At 32.6% G+C, this 25,274-nt stretch overlaps 1 protein-coding gene across 2 annotated transcripts in view; it reads right to left on the bottom strand.

Moving 5' to 3' along the window:
* NCAM2 (neural cell adhesion molecule 2) overlaps positions 1-25,274 on the bottom strand; it is a 495,236-nt gene that overhangs the window by 145,040 nt on the left and 324,922 nt on the right. For both annotated transcript variants that reach the window (XM_067739241.1, XM_067739240.1), the window contains exons 7-8: positions 24,725-24,885; positions 21,658-21,803 (exon numbers count right to left, since the gene is read on the bottom strand). In XM_067739241.1, coding sequence (XP_067595342.1) covers positions 21,658-21,803; positions 24,725-24,885 — 307 coding nt within the window. The remainder of the gene's footprint in view (positions 1-21,657; positions 21,804-24,724; positions 24,886-25,274) is intronic.

The raw sequence follows: 25,274 nt of genomic DNA, 5'->3' as shown, positions 1-25,274 counted from the left end.
CATTCTTTCTTTGCTCTATCTAGTGGGACAAATAAGAGCCCTGTTCTGAGCCTTCTTTGGCCAACACTCACTCAAAGCATGAAGAAGACACAGGACTGCTCTAAGTATATGTATGTTTTCTTCCTGTCTATGTTTCATTTGGATAAATTGTATTTTTCTGTCTTTGATTTTACTAGAGTTTTCTTCTGCAGTATCTAATCTTCTGTTAATCCAATCCAATGTCTTTTTTACTTGACATTTTTTTGATCTCTAGAATTTTGATTTAGTCTTTTACTTTGTCATGTTTCTCTGTATTATGTTCATGCTTTCCTTTTACCTTGTAGTACATATGCAGTATATATATATAAAAAAAAGATGTTCCTATCTACTGTTATTTGTGTCAATGGATCTGTTTCTATTGATTGATTTGGTTTTTTCCCTATTATGGGGTATATTTTCATGTACCTTGGATACCTCATAATTCTTTATTGGATGCCAAACATTGTGAATTATATACTTTGAGTTACATGAAAACAGTTTTATTCTTTTGAGGCTTTTAAATTTTGTTAGGCGAGCTGGGAGCAATCTTTAGTTTAGGACTAATTCGACCACACTACTGAAGCAACATACTTCAGTATTCCAGTGGTTCTTTCTGTGGCCTTGCATAGTTTCCTCACACACACATACACTTATCCATACTCAGCTAAAGACTCTTGGGGAAAGTGCTGAAGATCTCTGGAGCTCTATCTGTGTGAATTTCTTCTCTACAGGGCTCTCCCTCTCTGGTACCCCATCCTGTGATTTCTAGCACCCTAAGTCATTCAAACTCAGAACACTGGCTCCTCAAATAAAAGAGTCAGACTCTTCATCCCTGTGCTACAGCCTGGAAACTCTCTACAAAGTACACTCTACCAATCATAGGGGTCACATCATTTGTTTCTCTCTTCTCATGGATCAATATGCTATCCATCATGACATAAATTTTGTCTGTTGTCATTATTTAAAGTCAGAGTATAAATCAAGCCCTTTTTTATCTAATATGCCTGGAAATATACGTTCTAACAAGTATTTTAAATTGTCACTAGTCCCACACTTAACATCAGAAAATGCAATGCATTTACCATCTAGTGATCAACTTTTGTCACATATATGAGAATTCTTATGGTATACAACACATCGCTATTAACAGCATCGCTTTTATCAGACTAATACCACAAAGTAGAATAGTACCTGGAAATGTATATGTATATTTTTCCTTCTTTTAAAAAATCACATCATTTCAAATACATATTAAAGTATATACAACGTAGGATATATAAGAAATGTTATGAAAATAATGTGTATAATTACTGTCATATGTACTGGCAGTGTTATAGCAAATATATGCTCCTTTTTTAACACAGAGCTATGCTGAGTGACTCATATACTTTACTTCAGTGCCTCATTTTAGGTGGGAGCCTCAAGAAGATAAAAAATATTTCTTATCTCTGCGTTTTGAACTCTTCTCAGGCTGTCTTACAGTCTGACAATTATGCAATTAACCTAATTATTTTAAATAAAAAGCACTTTATTTATTGGAAACGTTTTATATTATACATGCACATAAACACCAAAAACTAACAATACACAAAAACACAGTTTAATCAAATCATTTTGCTACATAGACAAAGAAACAAGCTACCTCTAAAAGATGGCTAAAAATTAAAACTGTGTATAATATACACGAACTCCAGTGAGCTGCTTTAGTTTGGTTTTGGTTTTGGATTTTGTTTGCTTTGTGGGAAAGTATCTATTCATAAAGAAAAGACAAATTAAAACAAATACTGCATATACAAACTAAACTTTTTATAGTTTAGAAGTCTTCAATTAAATGAGAAGTTACTCTCCAGAAAGGATCTAAGTTATCAAGATAATAAAATAATGCATAGGAGAAAGAAAGGTGGAAATGTTAACAAAATTTATTTTTTACCAAACTCCAAATGGTGTATTAAGACACTTTCAAAGTGTGGAATAAATGAATCAGTGATACAACTCTAAACCATAGAAAGGAAAAGATACAGTGTGGTCTTTGTCAAAACATTAAAAGAGAAGGTAAAGCCTATATTTCTATATTATATTCTTTTATAATAAAACAAAATTACGGCTCAGACAGGTCTGTGATGAATCTTTACATTGATATGTATCAATCATCAGGAGATAAAAATTTATAGACATTATCATTAAAGGGGGGCATGGTGTAAACAGAGAGCCAAGAAGCAGAGACGGTCTGGGAAGTTATATTACCTTTGCTACAACAATCAAAAATGATAAGAAACAGCCCTCAACAAGTTTCTAATTGTGTGTTGGGATATGCAGGTATGGGATGTGTAGTAAATAATTATACTACAGGGCAGCTTGTTGTAAATTATATGAGAAGGTGTTAGAATAGTATACTTCTTAGCACAATGTGCTATCTCAAGATGCTGATCAAAACAGCCAGCCAGGGTCTTCCCTGGTAGCACAGTGGTTGGGAGTCCACCTGCCGATGCAGGGGACGCGGGTTCGTGCCCCGGTCTGGGAGGATCCCACATGCCGCGGAGCGGCTGGGCCCGTGAGCCATGGCCGCTGAGCCTGCGCATCCGGAGCCTGTGCTCCGCAATGGGAGAGGCCACAACAGTGAGAGGCCGGCGTACCACAAAAAAATAAACAAAAAAAACAAAGAGCCAGCCAGGCATGTTTCTGTAATATAGGAAAAGGAGATCCAACATCTCTCTATGGTACACACAGGAAATGTGTGCAGTTCTATTGCTTGCTAACCTCCTGCTTCTATAAAATTTGTCTATGGAAACTCTTTAATTATCACCATTTCTCTCATTTGGTCTCAGAGGATATTTAATTTATGAATAAGCAAACTATTAATTTACTAAGCAATCAGAGGATATATAAATTTATTCAAATTATCACTGAGTATGCTACTATTTCTTTAGCATTATGTTTTTTTTCTTTTAAATTTTTGTCCCAGTAGCTTCACACCTCCTATGACTCAGATAGATGCAGTGTACTTCAAAACTGAATGCAAATATCCATATAGTAAGTCAACTCTAGTGTTCTGTACACAGTTTAAGTTCTTATCTGGTTTCATATTTTGTAATTAAAAGAATAGTGGTCTGCAATTTATACTTAGTTTACCTAAAGAATTCAACAATTAACCTAAACACACACATAGTTAAAAATCAATAGTCTTACTACATAGACTTCAGGTTGGCAATCAAGGACTCTCTCAGCAAACTCAAAAGTGCTGGAAACTGCAATTAGTACATCAAAGATTTGTGGTAGTTTTCACTACACTTATGACTCACAATGTACATTCAAAGTTGTAGATGGATAAAGTACATACACTATTGAAAATCTTCCAGCACCAAGGATTGATGGAGGAAATGTGAAATCTTATTTGATTGAAATTAATTGATCTTAATAGTAGGATTTGAGGAAAAAGTGAAGGTAATAGAGATTTGAAGAATGGCCTATCATATAGAGCAGTGTAGGTAATAAAAGGGATTTCCAAATGATATGAGAAGCTATTGGAGGCTTCTGAAAAAAAGAGTGATATTATCTGACTTATTTCAAATGGACCAATTTAGATATTTTAATGAGAATAACAGGGAGCAAAGGTGAATGCATTAAAACCTCTTAAAAGTTATTGCAATAGTCTAGGCAAGTCACTATGCTGGCTTGGACTAGAGCAGTAACAGCTGTGTTTTGAGAAATTATCAATTTTTTTAATGTATTTAAAATAAGGCTAACAGGATTTACAAAATTTGAATGTGTGTATAACAATCAATAAGTCAAAGATTACATAAAGAATTTTAGACTATATTACTGGAGGGAAGGAATCACCATTTAATGAAATTTGGATGACTGACGGAGAAGCAGAAGTAGAGATAATGTATAGAGTTGGACTGGATACTTTCAGTTTAAGATACTTATTTAATATCCAAATGGAGCTACCTGGTAGACCACTGGATACAGACAACTAGGATTTAGTGGAGAGGTTCATGTTTAAAATTTGGATTTTACTGAATCCAGCTGGTAATTAAAGCCATGATGAGACTAGATGAATAAGTCAAGGGAATAAACATAGTTAGAGAAAGGAATCCAAGAATAGACCCCAAACTAGGGCCCTTGATAATTTAGAGATCAATTAGAAGACAAAGACTGATAAGAGAAAAAACAGGAAAGTATACCATAAGCCAAAGACCATGCAACAAGCAGAAAAGATCATTTAATTGGATCAATGCTTCTCTTAAGCAGAAAAGTAAAATCAGGACTGCTAATTTGTGATAAAATTTAGAAAAGTGAATGTTATTAGTAACAAGCTTTCCAAAGAGTTTTAGTGGAGTCATGTGGTCAAAGCCTGACTGGAGTATATTCAAGAGATAATTCTAGGAAGAATTTAGAGAGAACAAGATTAAACAACATTTTCAAGGGATTTTGCTATGAATAGAGGATAGAAATCAGATGGGATTTGGAAGCCAAATGTAGTAGCTATCTACCTTTCTGATATTTGCACAGACAAAAATATATACTCATATATGAAGGATATGTGGGTATAACTATAATTAACCACAGTGTGCATTTCATATCCATGACTCATTTATTTTGGACTGGAAGCTTGTACCTCTTAATCTCCCTCACCTATTTATTTCCTCCCCCACCCAATTCCCCTCTGGCAACCACCTGTTTGTTCTCTGCATCTGTAAGTCTGTTTCTGCTTTGATATGTTTGTTCATTTGTTTTGATTTTTAGATTCCACATACAAGTGAAATAGTATTTTTGTCTTTCTCTGTCTGAATTATTTCTCTTAGCATAATACCCTCTAGGGCCATCCATGTTGGCAAGAGTTCATTCTTTCTTTATGACTAAGAAATATTGATATGTCATGTCTCCTTTATCCATTTATATATGGATGGGCACTTAGGTTGCTTCCATATCTTAGCTCTTGTAAATAAAGGTGCAATGAACATAGGGATGCATATATCTTTTCAAATTAGTGTTTACATTTTCTGTGGATAAATACCCAGGAGTGGAATTGCTGTATCATACAGTAGTTCTACTTTTAGTTCTTTGAGGACCCTCCATACTGCTTTTCATAGTGGCTGCACCAATTTACATTCCCACCAACAGTGCACAAGTGCTCCCTTTTCTACACATTTTCTCCAACACTTGGTATTTTCTGCCTTTTTTTTTTTTTTTTTTTTTTTTGCGGTACGCAGGCCTCTCACTGTTGTGGCCTCTCCCGTTGCAGAGCACAGGCTCCGGACGCACAGGCTCAGAGGCCATGGCTCATGGGCCCAGCCGCTCCGCGGCATGTGGGATTTTCCCAGACCGGGGCATGAACCCGTGTCCCCTGCATCCGCAGGCCGACTCTCAACCACTGAGCCACCAGGGAAGCTCTGCTGCCTTTTTGATAACAGCCATTCCAACCGGTGTGAGGTGATATCTCATTGTCGTTTTGATTTGCATTTCCCTGATGATTAGTGATGTTGAGAATGTTTTCATGTGCCTGTTGGTCATCTGTATGTCTTCTTTGGAAAAATGTCTATTCTGGTACTCTGTCCATTTTTAAAATTGGGTTGTTTGGGTTTTTTTGATGTTGAGATGTATGAGTTATTTGTATTAGATATTAACTTCTTATCGGATATATGGTTTGCAAATATCTTCTCCCATTAAGTAGGTGACCTTTTTGGGTTTTGATAGTTTCCATCTCTGTGCAAAAGTTTTTGAGTTTGATATAGTCCCATTTGTTTAGGTTTGCTTTTGTTTCCCTTGCCTGAAGAGACATATCCAAAGAAATATTACTAAGGTCAATGTCAAAGAGTTTACTGCCTACATTTTCTTCTAGAAGTTTTATGACTTCAGGTCTTACATTTAGTCTTTAATCCATTTTAAATTTATTTTTGGGCATGGCGTGAGAGAGTAGTCCAGTTTGATTCTTTTGCATGTACCTGTTCAGTTTTCCCAACACCATTTAGGCTATCTTTTCTGTATTGTATATTCTTGCCTACTGTGTCATTGATTAATTGACCATATAAGTGTGTGTTCCTGTTTAGGCTCTCTATTCTGTTCCATTGATCTATGTATCTGTTTTTGTGCTAATACCATATGGTTTTGATTACTGAAGCTTTGTAGGATTGAAATCAGGGAGCATTAAAACTCCAGCATTGTTATTCCTTCTCAAGATCATTTTGGCTACTTTAGGCCTTTTGTGTTTTCATACAAATTTTAGAATTATTTGTTCTAGTTCTGTGAAAAATGCCATTGATATTTTGATAGGAATAGAATTGAATCTGTAAATTGCCTTGGATAGAATGGTCATTTTAACAATATTAATTCTTCCAATCCAAAGATATACTGAACCCAGTATATCTTTCCATCCGTTTGCATCATCTTCAATTTATTTCATCAGTGTTTTATAGTTTTCTGAGTACAGATCTTTTATCTCCTTAGTTACATTATTCCTATGTATTTTATTATTTTTGATGCAATAGTGAATGAGATTGTTTTCTTAATTTCACTTCTTGATAGTTCATCGTTAGTGTACAGAAATGCAACAGATTTCTGTATTTAATCATGTGTCCTGTAATTTTACTGAATTCACTGATGAGTTCTAGTAGTTTTTAAGAGGCATCTTTAGGATTTTCTATGCATTGTATCATGTCATCTGCAAACAGTGACAGCTTAACTTCTTCCTTTCCAATTAGGGTTGATCTTATTTTTCTTTTCTGATTACTGTGTCTAGGACTTCCAATACTTTGGTTAATAAAAGTGATGAGAAGAAGCATCCTTGTTTTGTTTCTAATCTTAGAGAAAATGCTTTCAGCTTTTCTACTAGCTGTGGGCTTGCCATATATGGCCTTTGTTATGTTGAGGTATGTTCCCATGAAACCCACTATATTAAGAGTTTTTATCAAAAATGGATGTTGAGTTTTTTTCAAAACCTTTTCCAAATCTATTGAGAGAATATGATTTTTATTTTTCAGTTTGTTAATGTGGTGTATCACATTGATTTGCAGATATAGAACCATCCTTGCTCCCCTGGGATAAATACCACTTGATCATGGTGTATGATCCTTTTAATGTATTGTTAAATTCAGTTTGCTAATAGCTTGTTGAGTATTTTTTCATTTATGTTCATCAGTGATATTGGCCTGTAATTTTCTTTTTTGTGGTATCTTTGTCTGGTGTTTGTATCAGGCTGATTCTGCCCTTGTAGAATGAGTTCAAAAGCAATCCTTTCTCTGCAAATTTTTGGAATAGTTTGAGAAGGATAAAAGTTACCTCTTCTCTAAATGTTTAGTAGAATTCACCTGTAAAACCATCTGGTCCTGGACTTCTGTTTGTTGGGAGCTATTTTATTACTCACTTAATCTCATTGCTGATAACTGGTCTGTTCCTATTTTCTATTTCTTCTTGGTTCAGTCTTGGAAGATTATACATTTATATGAACTTGTCCAATTCATGTTGTATATTTTATTGGCATATTTAATTGTTCTTTATAATTTATTATTGTCCCTTGTATTTTGATGGTATTGGTTGTAAATTCTTTTTCATTTCCAATTTTATTTATTTGGGCCCTCGCTCTGTTTTTCTCGATGAGTCTGACTAAAGGTTTATCAACTTTATTTATCTTTTCAAAAATCCAGCTCTTAACTTCATTGATCTTTCCATTTTTTTATTCTCTATTTATTCATTTCTATTCTGATATTTTGACTTCTTTTCTTCTGCTAACTTTGGTTGTGCTTGCTCTTATTTTTCTACTTTCATTATAAGTAAGGTTAGGTTGTTTATTTGAGACTTTTCTTGTTTCCTGAGGTAGGCTTCTATTGCTATAAACTTCCCTCTTACACTACTTTTGCTCCATCCCATGGATTTTGGATTGTTATGTTTTTGTTTTCATTTTTCTCCAGGTATCTTTTGATTTCTTCTTTGATTTCTTCAGTGATCCATTAGTTATGTTATGTTATGTTATGTTATGTTTGGATTCCTGTTGCTTTTTGTGTATCTATTATAGATATTTTTGGTTTGTGGTTACCATGAGTTTTATATATAGCAATATATAAATATACAATATTTTAAGTTGATGATCTCTTAAGTTCAAATGCATTTTAACAACCTTGCATTTTTACACCCCACCCCACATGCTTACTGTTTTTAACATCATATTTTACATCTTTTTGTTTTGTGTATCTCTTAACTACTTATTGTGGATTTAGATGGTTTTATTACTTTTGTCTTTTAACCTTCTTAGTAGCTTTATACATGGTTGGTTTACTTACTTTACTGTATATATGTCTTTACCAATGAGATTTTTTTCCTTTTAGAATTATCATATTTCTAGTTGTGGACTTTTCTTTTTTGCTTAGAGAAGTCCCTTTAACATTTATTTTAAAACTGGTTTGATGGTGCTGAATCTTTTTAGCTTTTGCTTGTCTGAAAAACTTTTGATCTCTCCATCAAATCTGAAAGAAAGCCTTGCTAGGTAGAGCATTCCTGGTTGTAGGTGTTTCCTTTTCATCACTTTAAATATTATGCCACTCTTTTATGGGCTATGGAATTTCTGCTGAAACTCATGTCAGCTGATAGACTACATGAGTTCCCTTGCGTGTAACTTCTTACTTTTCCCTTGCTGCTTTTAATATTCTCTCTTCATCTTTAATTCGTGCCACTTTTATTGCAGTGTGTCTTGATGTGATCCTTTTTGGGTTTATCCTGTTTGAGACTCTTTGTGCTTCCTGGACCTAGATGTTTGTTTCCTTTCCCAAGACAGGGAAATTTTCAGCTATTATATCTTCAAATATATTCTATGCCCATTTCCCTCTCTCTTCTCCTTCTGGAATCCCTATGATGCAAATGTTAGTACACTTGATGCTATCCCAGAGGTCTCTTAAACTGTCCTCATTTCTTTTTATTCTTTATTCTTTTTTCTGTTTGCTTCAGTGATTTCCACTATTCTGTCTTCCAGCTCGCTTTTCTGTTCCTCTGTATCATCTAATCTACTGTTGATTCCTCTATTGTACTTTTCATTTCAATTATTATATTCTTCATCACTGTTTGGTTCTTCTTTATATTTTTTAACTCTTTGTTAAAAACTTCTAACTTCTCATTCTGTTCATCCAATCTTCTCCCAAGTTCTTTGAACACCTTTATAATCATTAATTTGAACTCTTTATAGGGTAGATTGCCTATCTCCACTTCATTTAATTCTTCTTCTGGGGTGTTATCTTGTTCATCTGTTTGGAACATATTACTCTGTCACCTCATTTTGTCTAATTTTCTATTTTTATTTCTATGTATGTGGTAGGTTGGTTACATTTCCTGACCTTGGAGAAGTGGCCTTTTGCAGGAGGCATATTATGTGTCCCAGCAGCACACTCCCCTCTATTCACCAGACCTATATGCTCTAGGGGTGCCCCCATGTGAGATGACTGGGTCCTTCTCTTATGGTAGGATGACTACTGTGAATGGTCTGGTAGGTGTGTCTGGCTTGGGTCTGGTTGGTTGCCAGGCTCTGCCTTGTGCAGAGAATGCTGGCCTCTGGGGCAGGATGGGTCACAAAGTGGCTGGCTACAGAGACCCAGTGGTTCCTGAGGGTAGTTCTGACCTACTGATTGGCAGACCTGGGTTCTAGGGTGAGTGGTTGTTGAGCCAGGGTCCTGGATCTCTATGTCAACTTGCTGATGTGTGGGGCCAGGGCCCAGGGTGTCCTGGGGCTAGTGCTTACCCATGAGTGGGTGGAGCCATGTCCTGGGATCTCTGGCTACAGGACCCTGGGGGCCCTAGTGCTGGTTTCAGTCCCCTGGTGCACTGGGTTGGTTCCTGCCATGGCTGGCTGCAGGGCCCAGGGTGTCCTAAAGTTGGTGTTGGCACACTGGTGGGTGGGGTCAGATCCATGGGTGCCTGTATAACTATGTAATATCTAAGTATGGGTGCAGACCATAACTAGACTTATTGTGGAGATAATTGTGAAATGTGTAGAACTGCTGAGTCACTATATTGTTTAACAGAACCTAACATAGTATTGAAAGTCAATTATATTTCAAAGACAAACAAATTCATAGAAAAAGAGTTCATATTTAGATTTGTGGTTACCAGAGGCAGGGGTGGATGAAGGCAGTCAAACGGCACAAACGTCCAGTTATAAGGTAAGTACTAAGGATGTAAGATACAACATGATAAATATAATTAACACTGCTGTATGTTATATATGAACATTAAGAGAGCAAATCCTGTGAGTTCTCATCACAAGGAAAATATTTTTTTCTATTTCTTTAATTTTGTATCTATATGAGAAGTTGGGTGTTCACTAAATTTATTGTAACAATCACTTCATGATGTATATAGGTCAAATAATTATGCTGTATACCTTAAACTTATACAGTGCTGTATGGGAATTATATCTCAATAAAACTGGAAGAAAAAATAAAATTAGAAATACAGGAAAAGGGACTTCTCTGGTGGCTCAGTGGTTAAGAATACATCTGCCAATGCAGGGGACACGGGTTCAAGCCCTGGTCCGGGAAGATCACACATGCTGTGGAGCAACTAAGCCCACGTGCCGCAACAACTGAGCCTGCACTCTAGAGCCCGCAAGCCACAACTACTGAGCCTGTGTGCCACGACTACTGAAGCCCACATGCCTAGAGCCCGTGCTCCGCAACAAGAGAGGCCACTGCAACGAGAAGCCTGTGCATGGCCAAGAAGAGTAGCCCCCCTCACTGCAACCAGAGAAAAGCCCTCATGCAGCAACGAAGACCCAATGCAGCCAAAACTAAAATAAATAAACTAAAATAAATAAATTTAAAAAATACATAAATGTACGTTGTGTATAAGTTACATATTATGTTAATTATATATTATATGCTATAATATATATAAAAGAAATAAAATATTTTTGAATGTTGATGGGAATAATAAATAAGGTGGAGAGTAAAAAAATGTTGGAAATAGAGAGAGAAATTATTGGATTAATGTCTATAATATGTTAGAGAGGATTGGAACTAGCATCCACATAAAAACTTGAATATTATCTTCATGGTAATATATAGGTTCAGCTATGTTTGATGTAGATGTAGTAATAGGAATTTGTTACAGTTTTCTTTTGATTGTTTTTATTTTCTTAGTAAAGAGGAACCAGTTCACCAGCTGAGCTTTTTTAGAACAGAGGAGGTTTATGAACTTGAGGATAGAGGAAATGTATCTAAAACTGGTGAAGAAAATGAGCCAGGAAAATGCGGCATGAGTACTGCAAAACACAAAGAGCATGCATTAAGCTATGGGTCACAATTTTAAAGGAAGATCATTCAGAATGATTGTAGTTTTCCTCCAGCTAACTTCAGCTGTCTTGCAACATGTGTGGAATAGGTATTGAGGTTAATTAAACCATGACTGACATTTTGCTAGAAACAGTTCACAAAGCAAAAAAAGATCCAGGAGTATATATGTGATAGTGATTATAATAGACAATGAAATTTAAGCTGGGGAATAAAAGAAGTGAACAAGGTGGGTGATTTGGGCAAGGGAAAAGATGGTAGGATCCACAGATATTAAAATTACATCATTTTTATATATTTGATAGAGTATAAATGTTTTTCTTATAAGTAGATACACTATTAAATATGCATCCAAAATAATCTGGCTTCCAAGAATGAAGAACTTAGAAAGTTGAATAAGAAATTTTGTGGATTACAAAACAACAGCAATGATGCTGCTCCAAGATATAGATCATGACAATACATAGTAGCCAAGGAAGAGCCTCACTAAGAAGGTTTTATCCCCTCAGTAAACACAACTACTCAATAGATGGCTGAACAGAGTTATTACTGAAGATATCTTTGTTTAATATATTTTATTTAAATGTATTATCTGTTAATCCATGAGTCAAAGCAATGAGGGCATTATAATAACTGTGTTAAAGTACCTTTCATGAAAATGTATCCAATTTTACAAATTAATTATTGTGTAACTAACATTTTTTTATGCACTTGTTTTTGCTTCATGCTTAAACTTGACAATGGAAGTCATCAAATGTATTATTTTTTTTGCAAGTTGTTTATTAGAATGTTTATTGAAATATTTTCAGATATACTGTGTCTACTTGTATAGCACTTCATTCAAATTTATTTCATTTTGTTTTTTGAATTTAGTTCCTGTTTTCCACTAAAATTTCACAAAAATAAATCAAAATTACATTTAGCAGAAAATTTGTTATTTTTGTTAAGTCGATTAATATTCATTGAAATCTACATTTTTTTTGTAGCTACATTACTTTATATTTTCTTCAGTGGTAAATTTCTTCATAAGATAAAGTAAGTACCACATGAAGTCTGTAACAGAATATGGCATTTACAAGAAAAAATAATATATTTCCTGCTACAAAGCCAAAGAAAAATCACTTTCAGTATGTAAATAATGTTTTTTTTCCCAGAACAATTATGGTAAAATTGTGAACTAATATCATATCATCCTACAAACAAGATGATGGTTTCTTTCAAGTGGATATACTTATATACATTTTAAAATAATGGTTCATTAATAACTGATGTTTTTTTAAAAGAACAATGAAATTTTTAGTTTTTAACTATTTCCCAGAATTTTGTCAAAAATGTTTTTTTTAAATTACATGTTGAACTTATGACTAGACTTCTTTGATAATTTTTATTTGAGGTGTGGGCTGGAAAAGAAATTTCTAAGAGTTGTAAATGATTGAAAACCCACCTCTGAGCAAGCTCAGAAGCATCCAGGAAGATTTCCAACATGCCTAATTATAATCTACGCCCTACGTATGTCAGATGAGGAATAGAAGTATCCATTTTGCCTATTGCCCAGCAGGGATCTATAATACTGCTCTCAGAACACTAGTAGGAAAAACTGCATTAGAAAGACCTTAAAAATGTCATTCAAATACAAAATCCTTCAGAAAAGCCCATTACCTCTGAAAAGAAAAGAAAAAAAAATACAGGCATTAAATTCTACAGGTGCCAGGAGTATGCTCTTTAGCATTCCTCTCTACAACCAGAAACTGACATTGTTTTTCCAATGTAAAGACATTGCCAAAGTAATCTTAGCTTTTCTTATAATTGTTATATGGAAAAGCTATATAGAAGAAGGAAATTGCAAACACACTGCCTCACTATATTAAGTTATTAGAAAATTATGAATTGAAAAATTAGTAAATACATGAATTTAAAAAGGGCTTAGCATGGAAATAAAAACTGTATCTTAAAATATGTGATTATCTACTGAATCAATAGAAAGATTTATAGAATAGGGAAATAGAGTTTGAAGGGGATTTATTTTATCAATGATGGAACTGAAAAATACAACTTCCCTGAAGTCACAGAGAAGGTAAATGGCAAATCCAGAAATTGAAACAAAGAATCAATGTTGCAACTACCACATAATTTCAATTCATTAAGCTCTGTTTTATACCAACTGGGAATACCAATGCTAACATGACTAGAAATCCATGAGTTAGACAAACTAATTCCTTTTATATATCTTATATATGTATTGGATATCAAGATCACATTAAGTTGACTGTGTGTATTTTTATGTGTGTGTGTCTGTGTGTGTGTGGGTTTGTGATGCAAGACACATAGTAATTTTAAAGGTAGTGGTTCTCTACAGGGTACAAACACAGGAGCAATTTCTGGGGCTTTTCAAAATATAACTCACTAATCCCTGCCAAAGATACTGGATAAGAATATCTAGGAGCCAGGTGCACTTAGAACTCTGGGAGAGAGGCTCAGACATTTCCCAGGGAGTAAGGCTCAGTCAGGTATATGTGTAATACAGCTCCTTATGTGATTCTGATGTACAACCTTGGTTCAGTACCACTCACCCCCTTCTCCGAATATTAACTCAAAGATTTAATTTCACACCAAGGCAGAATATCAGGGTAACAAAGATTATTTAAGATCTTCTAATACAATGTCACATCAAATGAAAGGATTTTTTTTTTTAGACATTGATGATCTTACAAATTGTGATAGAGAAGTTCATGGGACTGGACATTCTGTCATTTGGAATTTAATACATTCTATTATCTATAACCCCTGAGTCTTCGAAAGTTTCTGCATTTTTGTAACTTCCATCTACTATTTTATCATACTACTACCCACAGCAAGCAATCTGTCTAGTTCAACTGTACATGACTGTCTTTAAAATATTTGAACTGGAACTTTTATAATAATGTACAGATACCTGAAACACTACAGTCTCTCTTTCTTAACTCAGTAACTGTGGATTTGTTAGTCTCATTTTGTAATTTCTATTTAAAGAGAAAAAAGAAGTTGAAAATTTTAAGTTGTCTCCTGTAATACAAAGGTGTTGCCAATTACACCATTAAATATTTTTTAAAGTTTCTTTTTAAATCAGAGCCGAAGCAATTTTCAGCCTAGAGCAAATCGAAATGAGATATTCTAATGAGAGTAGATAGATATACTTTCCAAAATGCACCAATACAGAGGACTTTCAGATGAACAAGTTGAACTGGGTCTGTGATAGCACAGAAAACTATGCCACAGCTATATGTGTAGCCTTGTAGAAGTCTACTTATATACTTAAAATTGATATTTTGCATATGAGTTTTCATATATCAAAATTGCATATTCATAAATAAAATATTGCTAATTTTAAATATGCTTTGATTCATCTCCTCTCCTAAATTGTATGCACTATGATTCAGAAAACTTTTTTTACATTGCTATATTCTTTGTGCATAGTATAGCACATGTAAACACAAAAGCCCTCAATAAAATTTGTTGATGGTTGTTAAAAGAACTTGGGCAAGTGATAAAGGAAACATTAGTGACATAAATTCCTGTCACTGTAAAGATAATTTTACTGTTACATTTTATTAAATTTAATTTTCAGGAACTTGTATTTCCTTTAGAATGAAAAAGGGGGAAATACAGAAAGGCTAATGTAATTTTCACAGTTTATATATAAAAATATCTAAGAATTTTTAGTAGAGATTTTCATATAATGTGAAAAGTTTACTCCATTATCCTCTGCCCTCCATTAAAAGTGGTTTAAATAAATCATTTAAAAACATGAACTTTCCTTAGGTCCAAAGCTGTACCTATGCAATAAAAATAATATCCTAGAGCATAAAACAATATAATAATGAATGCAGTAATGTAATTATAAATATTTTTACACTAGGAATTTAATTTGTTATAAAATTTAAAACATATTTTATTCAGGTGCTTGTATCAAAGAACTGCCCATCTTTATTATTACTAGAAATTCCTTTTGTCTTGGTAGTTTATTCTGCAAGAACATTTGAAGTAAGTATTGTCCAGATAATAGTGCCTCAATTCATGGAGAAAAATGTTTACTACTTATATACAATTAAAATAGAAACACTCTGGTACAACTATGACTTATGTATGTAAGTGCAAAGCTAAATGTTAAAGTAGACTATAATTTGTATTTTTTTTATCTTAAATTTCAGTTTAAATACATCTATTTATTCAAAGGAACAGAAAGCAAAATGGACTTAAAGTACTAAAGTTAATGTTGAATCAGTAGGCTTGTTTTCTTTGACACAGAAAAACACATTTTTCAAATGAATGTAAAAGAACAGAAAGTCCTATTATTTTAATCACAAAGTTTGAGTTGATCTAAACTTAGACCATTACCAGCATTTCATATTTTACTTCAGCAAAATAGAAAAACATTGTTTTTGAAGTTAAATCACTATGCTTTAGTTATTGAGTTTATTGGCATCATTTTGAAAAGATCATTTGGTGTTAAGGATTGAAATTAAATGGGTTTTTGTTACTATGATTTGTGAACTTTCCTAAAAATGTAGCATATTTATTTACTGGAGGGAAGTGCTTGACCCCCCAAATAAAAGAAAGCATAACAGGGTCTGTCCTCAAAATTTTGTAGCTAAACTTTGTATCATGTTAATTCAAAGTATGTTTGAAATAAAAGCATTTTTTTAAAAGCATGGTGTGTGTACCAGGAAAGGTGCACATGCTAAGTTTAGGTATTATTTTTAAAACAAATTTTTTTTTTTTTTGCGGTACGCGGGCCTCTCACTGTTGTGGCCTCTCCCGTTGCGGAGCACAGGCTCAGGACGCGCAGGCTCAGCAGCCATGGCTCACGGGCCCAGCTGCTCCGCAGCATGTGGGATCTTCCCGGACTGGGGCACGAACCCGTGTCCCCTGCATCGGCAGGCGGACTCTCAACCACTGCGCCACCAGGGAAGCCCCTAGAACAAATTTTATTTTATAGTTTTATATTTACCTTGATGTGCACTTTAAAATGTAACTGATATTTTTGGTTAGAATTAGAATGAAGAAAAAGCTAATTTAATTTAAAGAAAAAAATTAAGTGTATAACAGTCCAGGATGCACATGAATATGGAAAAGAAATGAAACTGATGGTCAAATGACTGAAGTTTGAGAAATTCTGCTTTAAAACAGTTACAAATTATTGCTATACAGTTCAAAGACATCTTATTCAATGTAGAGTGAGATTAATTTCTAGTGGAGGTAGGACTAAAATTTACTCTGTAGGACAAATATACCAGAAATAAAATAATTATAGATTCTGTATCTTAAGAGTAGATACATGACTCATGTGAGATGTCATCCACCAAACAATATTATAAGCACTTTAGAATTATTACACAAAACAGTCTATTCACATAGATGAGATTGGTTACTGTTATGTTTACATTTTTGTAAGAATTTTAGAGATAAAAATCACTTCCTGTAGATCTTTTACTTCCATTTACTCCCAAAATGACAAGCAACAAAATTTCTAAAAAATGTTCAAAATTAACCAATTTTATCATATGAATATGAAATCATATCTTGAAAATTGATGAAGAACTGGCATTCTTAAGCAACCTGGCTTTGTGGGGCGTACAATTTCTTTTTCTTCCTATCTTAATGACTTGTTTAGGTACTTCTTAGAATGTGGAAGTGTCTCTTCCAAATCAATATTTATTGCTACATAATATCGGAGGTGAAATAGGGCCCAAAAGGAAGCAAAAAAATGACCTACTTCCTACAAAGGAAAATTCTGGGGAGAATGGGAGAAGATAGACCTGGGAGAGACGGAAAAAGAAGATGATGATGTAATAAATCTGTGGTATTTCTAGTCTGATATTGTCTCTCACCGAGTAAAGACCAGGCTTTACCTCTCAGAGTAATCTGAAAGTCTATCCTTATGCAGGATAGGAAGTTACAGCCCTCATCTGTAGTATTTCCCTGCAATGATAGAGATTGACACATACAGTGATTAAGATGACACTCAAATGCAGATTCCCAACATTGTCAACTTCCAAGAGGAATGCAATATATAGTTACAAGATTTGGAATTTAGTATGGTAAGACAAGTTCATTTATGAGTCATTGAAATGACATTGCTAGAGATTATATCATAGTAAACTTCTACATAAAGCTATGTCAAAGATGCAAAATCTACAACAACTGTAACAACATTCTATTGTTTTGTGGATGATATTATTCATACAATACATATGACTATGTTCATACTAGTTTTTATCTGGTTATTTTGGGGCAGCAGTCATTGTCACAGAATTAATATGATCATTGTCTCATTTCTAAAGTATCTAAAGACTAAATACCTCCAAGGAAAAGAGAAGATAACACTTTTAAGTTCAATCTGGGTCTAAAATATTGATCTGCATGCTCTCATTTCATCTTTAGAAACTTTTCCAGGGAGGTTTTATTATTACCCTAATATAGACGTGCAGAAACTGAAATCAGGCAGGAGAATTAACATGGTAAATGACACGTCAAAGTGACAAATTTGGAATTAAATTTTGACTTGAATGACACTTCATGCCTTCCCATACTAATTTAACAATACTCATAATTGTACATCTACTAATATTTATTGATCAATAAGAATGATAATAAGGGATCATTTAAGGAAAATGATTCAAAATAGATGACACAGGTTTATACCAGGGACTTCAAAACACCCTAGTCATACAATCTCACATAATCCTCAAATCAACCCTGTGAAAAAGCATGGTTTTATTTAGAAAATAAAGATTTTTAATGTAAAAAATTTAGATTGCTTAGTGTTTAAATTGCAAAACAATTTACAACTTTTGAGTCATAGCTGAATTAAACACATTCCATGATATTAGCTTTGGTTCTGTCTTAAACTTTATTGTGTGCATTTAACTATTATTACAGTTATGTATATAGCATCTATTAAATGAAGAGGTCAGGGCTTTCTAATTTTTATACACAAATGTATCTTAGGATGACTCCAAAAAAATAATGTGCTAAAATTGAGCTATCAATTTAATAAAATTTTTGATAACCCAAGTAAATTGATATTTTAATGAAAAATTACCAAGTTATCACTAAAATAAATTGCCCATATTTTTTCAATAAATGTATAATTAAAAGTTAGTGAGGTAAAACTGTAAATTTTTTTTAAAAGTAAAATGAACAAAATATCTTAAAATAACAATGGATATTACAAAAATATTTCTAAAGCAAGTGTATACTGTATTTTTCTTACATATTACATGTATTTTTTTAATTTTTCAGGAGAGTTTTTTAAATTACATATATTATTTTAAATGTAGGGAAGATGCATTAAAGTAGATTATAGAGAAAATAGTTATGAGTTTAAAAGAGTTCTGTTTTTAAGCACTATACTTTTTGTTGTTGTTTCTGAAGGATATATTATGCAAAGATACTTTACACTACACCATTAACATGCATAGTCCAATAGTGCTACAGAACTATAGCTGCAGAAAATATCTACATGTGACTACATTAATTGAGACCCCTTTCTTTGAAAATCTACAATGATGAACATATTTGCTAAATATATTTTCCTATTTTTGGATGGAGTTATTAGTTTGAAGTACATTATTGATGATATTTCACTATGACCTACACAATTATCATTTTCATTGATAGTAATGAAAAGTTTTGATTGTTTTATTCTGTGATTTCCAAGCCCCTATCAAGGTGCCAAGGTGCCAAGTAATTTGTCAAGAGTATTTTTCTGTTGAAAGGATAAGTTGTTCAATTTCATTTGACTTAGAGCTCGAGAACTGCTTTCCAATGTATGGATGACTTGGAGAGCATCCATATAACACCAACTGATGAGTTTATTAAAGTACTCCTAGGTCCTGTGCTTGACATACTAAATCAACCTCAGAAAGTGGGATTCTAGAGTCTGCATTTTAACAGGCTCTCCAAGTGATTCTTAAGGCAAATACAATCTCATGTTACTTTTCATGACAAGAGAGATATAATCACAATATACTCTATGGTAATGTTTAATCAGACTTTAGTTATCTGACTTTATGGAGTCTATTAACAATTTGAGTTTACTCAAAATAATAGAAACAAGATAAATTATGCTTCAATATTTATGCAATATGATAAAGAAACAAAGTTTATTGAATATTTACAATATCCTAAAGACTTCCATATGCATTTTACAATGTACTCTTCATCTAATACCAATAAGTGAAATAAGTATTGTTATCCATATTTTAAAGATGAAGAAACTCATATTAAAAAGACTTCATATAGTATTGCCAAAGCTGAAGCAACATAAATGGCTGAGCTGAGATTCAAAACTACATGTGACTTACTTCAAGGCTCAGCTCAACTCTTCCGTTTTTGAATTTCGGCTGTTGAAGAAACTAGGAATGTTAGGAGAAAGGAGGCTTACCATCCAGGAAATAAGGCAGTGTTCTTAAAATAATTTTGGAGAAAAGTCAGGATAGGAAGTGAGTAGTCTTAATTTGTATATCTACTGGATAATAGTTGTGTTTGGAAAAACAAAAGTGTATTAGGGCTTCTATAATGGTTTTGTGACAAAGCAAAAGAAAAACAAAAAGATGTGTGCTTTAATAGACATAGTCCTTAGCAAACAAAAACTAGGTGATTATTTTTTCACAACTGTTATCAAAGAAATTTCTGTATGTAGTTTTGGTGGCTTGGGGCATAGAATAAAATATCATGGTCTTCTGGTTACTTGATAACTTTTTATTGATAAAATAACTGAATATAATGTACCTCTCATTATTGGTATGAACATAAGGAAACATCTATTAAATGAAGAGTAAAAGCTATGTTTGAGAAGAGAACTGTCAGGAAATATATAGTACAAAAAAATAATGAAAGTATGAGTTAGGAATATGAACGTATAATTAATAAGGGTGCCTAAACATGAAAATCATTATTCTTGAGTGATTTTGTCCAAAGAAAAGTACTAAACTGACAATGAAAACAGTTATCTACAGTTATATATATATCTAATTTTTTTGGACAATTTTAAAGAAGTTTATGGAGATATAACTCCTTTCCAGATTTCAATGCACCGTAGTAGTTAAAAAAATATGAAAGCAAACTCTATGTCATTTCTCTGGGTTGCCAGAAGAATGCCAATGTCATTCACATTTTATAAATTTGATTTTCAACTTTCATATATAAAACAAGTATATCAAAATAGTGTAACTATTGCCAAAAGAAATATGCTCTTAAAAATGCCATCATAAGGAGGAAATGGGGCTAAGAAGGGTGATATACAGGAATACATTATTTCAAAAGATAAATAGTAAATGGCCAGGGAGAAGCCTCTTTTGTCAATTTATGGAGTTAGCATGTTGTTAAAATTACATGATGAGTTGGAGGGATAGAAAGCATATTTTGAATAAACTGATTTCAAATTTTTCTGCTATCAATGTTGGTAAGTCAAAGGTACTTATATTTTAGAAATCATTTTCTTCAACAGAAATTGATTTGAACAAATGAAAGAGGTTTTAAGAAGGTTGCTCTTTAACACTGAGAAAGAAAAGAGATCTATGTGTTTAATCTGATAATTTTTACATGTGTGAAAATGCCAATTCCATCATATTATTAATCCACTGCCTTTTTCTTTCTGTTTCAGTTTGGTTTATACTTGGGGCCTTATATAAATAGTTACAAAAAATAGCGATAATGAAAATCTATGGAGTGCAGTGAAATATATGATAATGTTTACTTGATTTCTTAGGAACTTGAATGCATTTGATAAAAAGTCACCAATTTACATGAGAGTGACATTTACCAAAATGCTGTATTTTGTTGTGTTTGTACTTATTGGTCTTTATCAGGTTATAGATTGTATAAAGGCAGAAACCTACTGTCCTACTGCATAAAGATAATACTAAAGAGTTAAGAGTTAAATGACAGCCAGAATTTTGTGAATTTAAATTATTTTCATTTTCACAGCACAAGGTGGAGGAATTAAAATTGCAATAAGATATTTTATAGATACAGTTTATACCAAAAGTTTGCATGTAGGCAAACTTAAGAAACAATATTAAAAACCTAAGATTTTTGGCTCAATGAAAAACAACTTTAAATATTACAATTTGACTTTTTTCTCCTCTGAATTTATTTTTAGGCTAACTGTGATAGAGTCACCTTTTTAAGAATTAAACCATTTATTGCATTCTTACAAATTACTTGATAACTTGGAGTCCAATGTGATATTTAATTATATGCAAAACACTGAAAATATTGGTTTCGCCCAAAAGTTCCTTAAGATGGTATGGAAAAACCTGAACAAACTTTTTGGCCAATCCAATACAATAGTTTTGAAAAACACTATATATTAAATTGCTGTTACCTTATCGCCTTCGGAAAAAGTGATGCCATCCACTGCTCTTTTCCACGTGATTTCTGGAATAGGCTCCCCTTCTGCTTCACATATTAGTGTGACTTGACCATTCTCATATGTAGTCTCATTTTTAAGCTGTATTATGTGAGGCTGTACTGTAAAAAATATATACATTACTCAATCTGTATTGGAGGAAAATATTACTATTCATGGTGACAATTTAAGTACCCTTTAGCATAGTATGGAATTATTAACTTTGAGCAGATCTAGTGTCATGCTTTGCTTTATAAGAGTGCCAGGAGAGTTGCAAATTGTAGGAGAAAAAACTAGAAAATAATGCTATTGATTATGATTACAAAAATAATTTTAAGTGGTTTAGAAACCAACATAAAAAAGTATAATTCCTTCCAAGATTTTGTCAATTAAAAGCCACTTTATTACTTTTTCCTCAAGCTAAAAAATAAAATTTTCCTTTTGTAAAGTCACGTGAGTACTTCTGTGTGTATGTCTGTGTATGACATCTGCTTATGTAGTGATTATCTCTTAAACTTTAAAAACAAAAACCAAAGAAGAAAAGTAATGATTGTATTCTGAATATATAGTAAGTGTAATTATGTGCAATGTTTAAAATATTTATCAAGTAAATATATATACATACTATTTACCTTTATTATTCTAGCTGATTTATTTTGACCTCAGACTACCTTAATATTATTCCATATTGTAGATAATTGTTTCTTTACAGTTATGACTTCTATAAAAACCAAAACATCATGTCTAGTAATTTTAATTATATTAATATTAAAAGTTACATCCCTCCACAAATTTACATATACCAAAGAGTTTTAAGTTTTTAAATTCTGTATTATTGGCATTTCTTAAGTTTTTATTTGTTTGAACCTAAAAGTGATAAAAGCCAGCACTTACTATTTCAGAACAAGTAACAGGTTTCTTTTTAATCACCAAATGCAATCAATTATGAAATATAAATAAATTGTTCTTAATCCTAGAAAATTAGATTCCTGATATCAGAAACATGGCATATATATTTTTACAATTCAGTGTTTACTCCATTGACTTTAATGGATTTAGTTTTATTTCCACTTTATATACATGCTTTTGTGTCAAACACAATACATATCTGTTCAGTGTTACTATACAAAGTGATTATACAGTGATATGGCATGTTATATTTCATTCATTATTTTCTATTTGAAAGGACAAAAATATTAGAAACTTTCTTTGTCTGTGTTCTTACTGCCAGATTAATTTTTAAAAGTAACTAAATATTTCATATGAGCTCATTGAGATAGATTGAGATTAGTTATCCTTTGGAATTATCTCAAACACTATCATTTCTAATTATTAATTTATTTTTATACTGAGTCATATTTAGCATTTACATTTTATAGAGAACATTTTCTTAAGTAGGAAATACTGATGCAACAAATTAGATGCTTTCTATAATTTTTAATAATTTAAAGTTTGTTTACTCTTCCCTCTATGTGAACAATTTTCTCCTGGCTCATAGCTTTGCTGATTTCTCATCATTAAAGATTTTTATGTAAACACATCTAAACATTACCCTTCTGAGTAACTTTCCAACACCATGATCTCCAAAATAACAGCTCTTTTTACCCAACACTACCTGATTAATCTAGTTTTACTTTCTTCTTAGAACATCTTATTCCAATTTTCTTTTTTAATATACTTTGGTATATTCTTTATTGTCTGTCTTATTTTGTTTGAATATAAGCTTTATGAAAATCTCCCTAGTATAGAAAAACATTTCTGTTACAGCTACTACAGGACCAGCTGTCAGAGGGTGTGTCCACACATGTATTACCATTTGTCTTTTGGTCTAAGTAATATGCCTGCTTCTGCCAACTGCAACCACTGGTCCTTCTTACTCTTTTTTTGTTGCTGTTATAACACATAACACAACTTTATTAGTAACCAATTACTCAGTGTTCAAATTTCCCTGGTTGTCTCATAAAACCTTACACAGTTGATTTGTTTGAATCAAGATCCAAATGAGGCCTATACTGTGATTGGTTGAGGTTCCTCTTATGTCTATTTTGACCCATATTTAGTTACTGCCCCCACCCAATTTATTTGTTAAAGAAATCCTGTAGTTGTTTGTTTGTCCTGTAGTTTCTTTTTTTTTTTAAGTTCAATACCAGATTCATGTATTATTTTATTCTTTTTTTAATTGGAATATAGTTGCTTTACAATGCCGTGTTAGTTTCTACTGTACAGCAAAGTGAATCAGCTATACATATATATATATCCCCTCTTATTTTTGGATTTCCTTCTCATTTAGGTCACCAAAGAGCATTTACTCTTATGGAGTACTCCCTCCTTCCTTCCCCTTTCTTTGTTGTGAAAGCTTTTTGATAACGATGTTTTTAAAAATGGAGAAAGCATACTAAATATTAGTAATGCCTATAATTTTTAGCGTTTGCTTTTTAAAGAGAACAATCACATTCTAAACATTTACCAGTAAACTTTTTTCCTCTTGCAAATATAATAGGGGATAAATCAATAATTAAAAATTAATTTACCGGTTTTCTACTCTTTGTAAGCTCCCCAAAGAAGGCAATATGGCTCTTGGTAAATATGGAAGATATTTATGTACATTTCCTTTTAATAAAATGAAAAGGGAGTATTTAATTATGGTTACAGGTCAATGTTTCCAAATTATAGCCTTATAGGTGAGCTCTTTTGAAGTATTAATATATTAAAAGTAAAACTGATTCCAACATATGTCATTTAAAGATTTATGAAGATTAACCCATATATAATGTAATAGATCCCAATATGTGTAATTTAAATGAATTTTCTTTCAGCCTCTGTTATTAGTCAGTAAATATTTTACAAAAATTTACATGCATAATCTCATATAATTCTTAAAATAATTCTGTTTGGTTGCGGCAATTTTAAAATATATTTTAGAGATGAGAAAACTGAGACTTAGGTTTGGAAATTTAAATAGCTCATATAAGTGACAGAGTAGAATTTGACTCAGACCCCCCTCTAGACATTACAGTTTTACCTACTATGCTATAATACTTACCAAAGACTTGGAGAAGTACCTGTTTTTCATCTTCTCCTGCCTTGTTTGCGGCCCTGCAGACATACGGGCCCCCATCACTATTGATTATGTTCCTGACAGTGAGTTCTTTATTGTTTCCTTTCAGTATGTACTTTTCATTTTCTTCAATAAACTTGCCATTCCTAAAGAAGAAAACAGAGGTTGATCTTCATAAACCTGACTTCATAACTTAAGAGCAGATCATACTCAACTTTTTGACCTGTAACTGTCAATATTTCATGGCTACTGTCATTGACAGATAAAGTTATATTCCAGTCAAACATACACTTTTACTAGCTCAATAGAATTTAATGCATAAATATTAAAATTATACTTGTAAGTTGTTTTGACTTTAGAGACAAAAATAACGTTTGAGCTGTGTTGAAATCTTGACACTCATCTTAGGCAAAAAACACTTTTATTCAATTTTCACTTTGATTATTAGCAAAAAAAAAAAAGTTTTATTTTCTGATTTAAATTCCAAACACACATTTCATGTTGGTGAGTCAACACATATTTATGAAATGTACTT

Source organism: Pseudorca crassidens, chromosome 5 (genome assembly GCF_039906515.1).
Source record: "Pseudorca crassidens isolate mPseCra1 chromosome 5, mPseCra1.hap1, whole genome shotgun sequence".
Classification (NCBI taxonomy): domain Eukaryota; kingdom Metazoa; phylum Chordata; class Mammalia; order Artiodactyla; family Delphinidae; genus Pseudorca; species Pseudorca crassidens.
The sequence above is the reverse complement of the archived record's forward strand: the minus strand, read 5'-3'. Positions and strand labels throughout refer to the sequence as shown.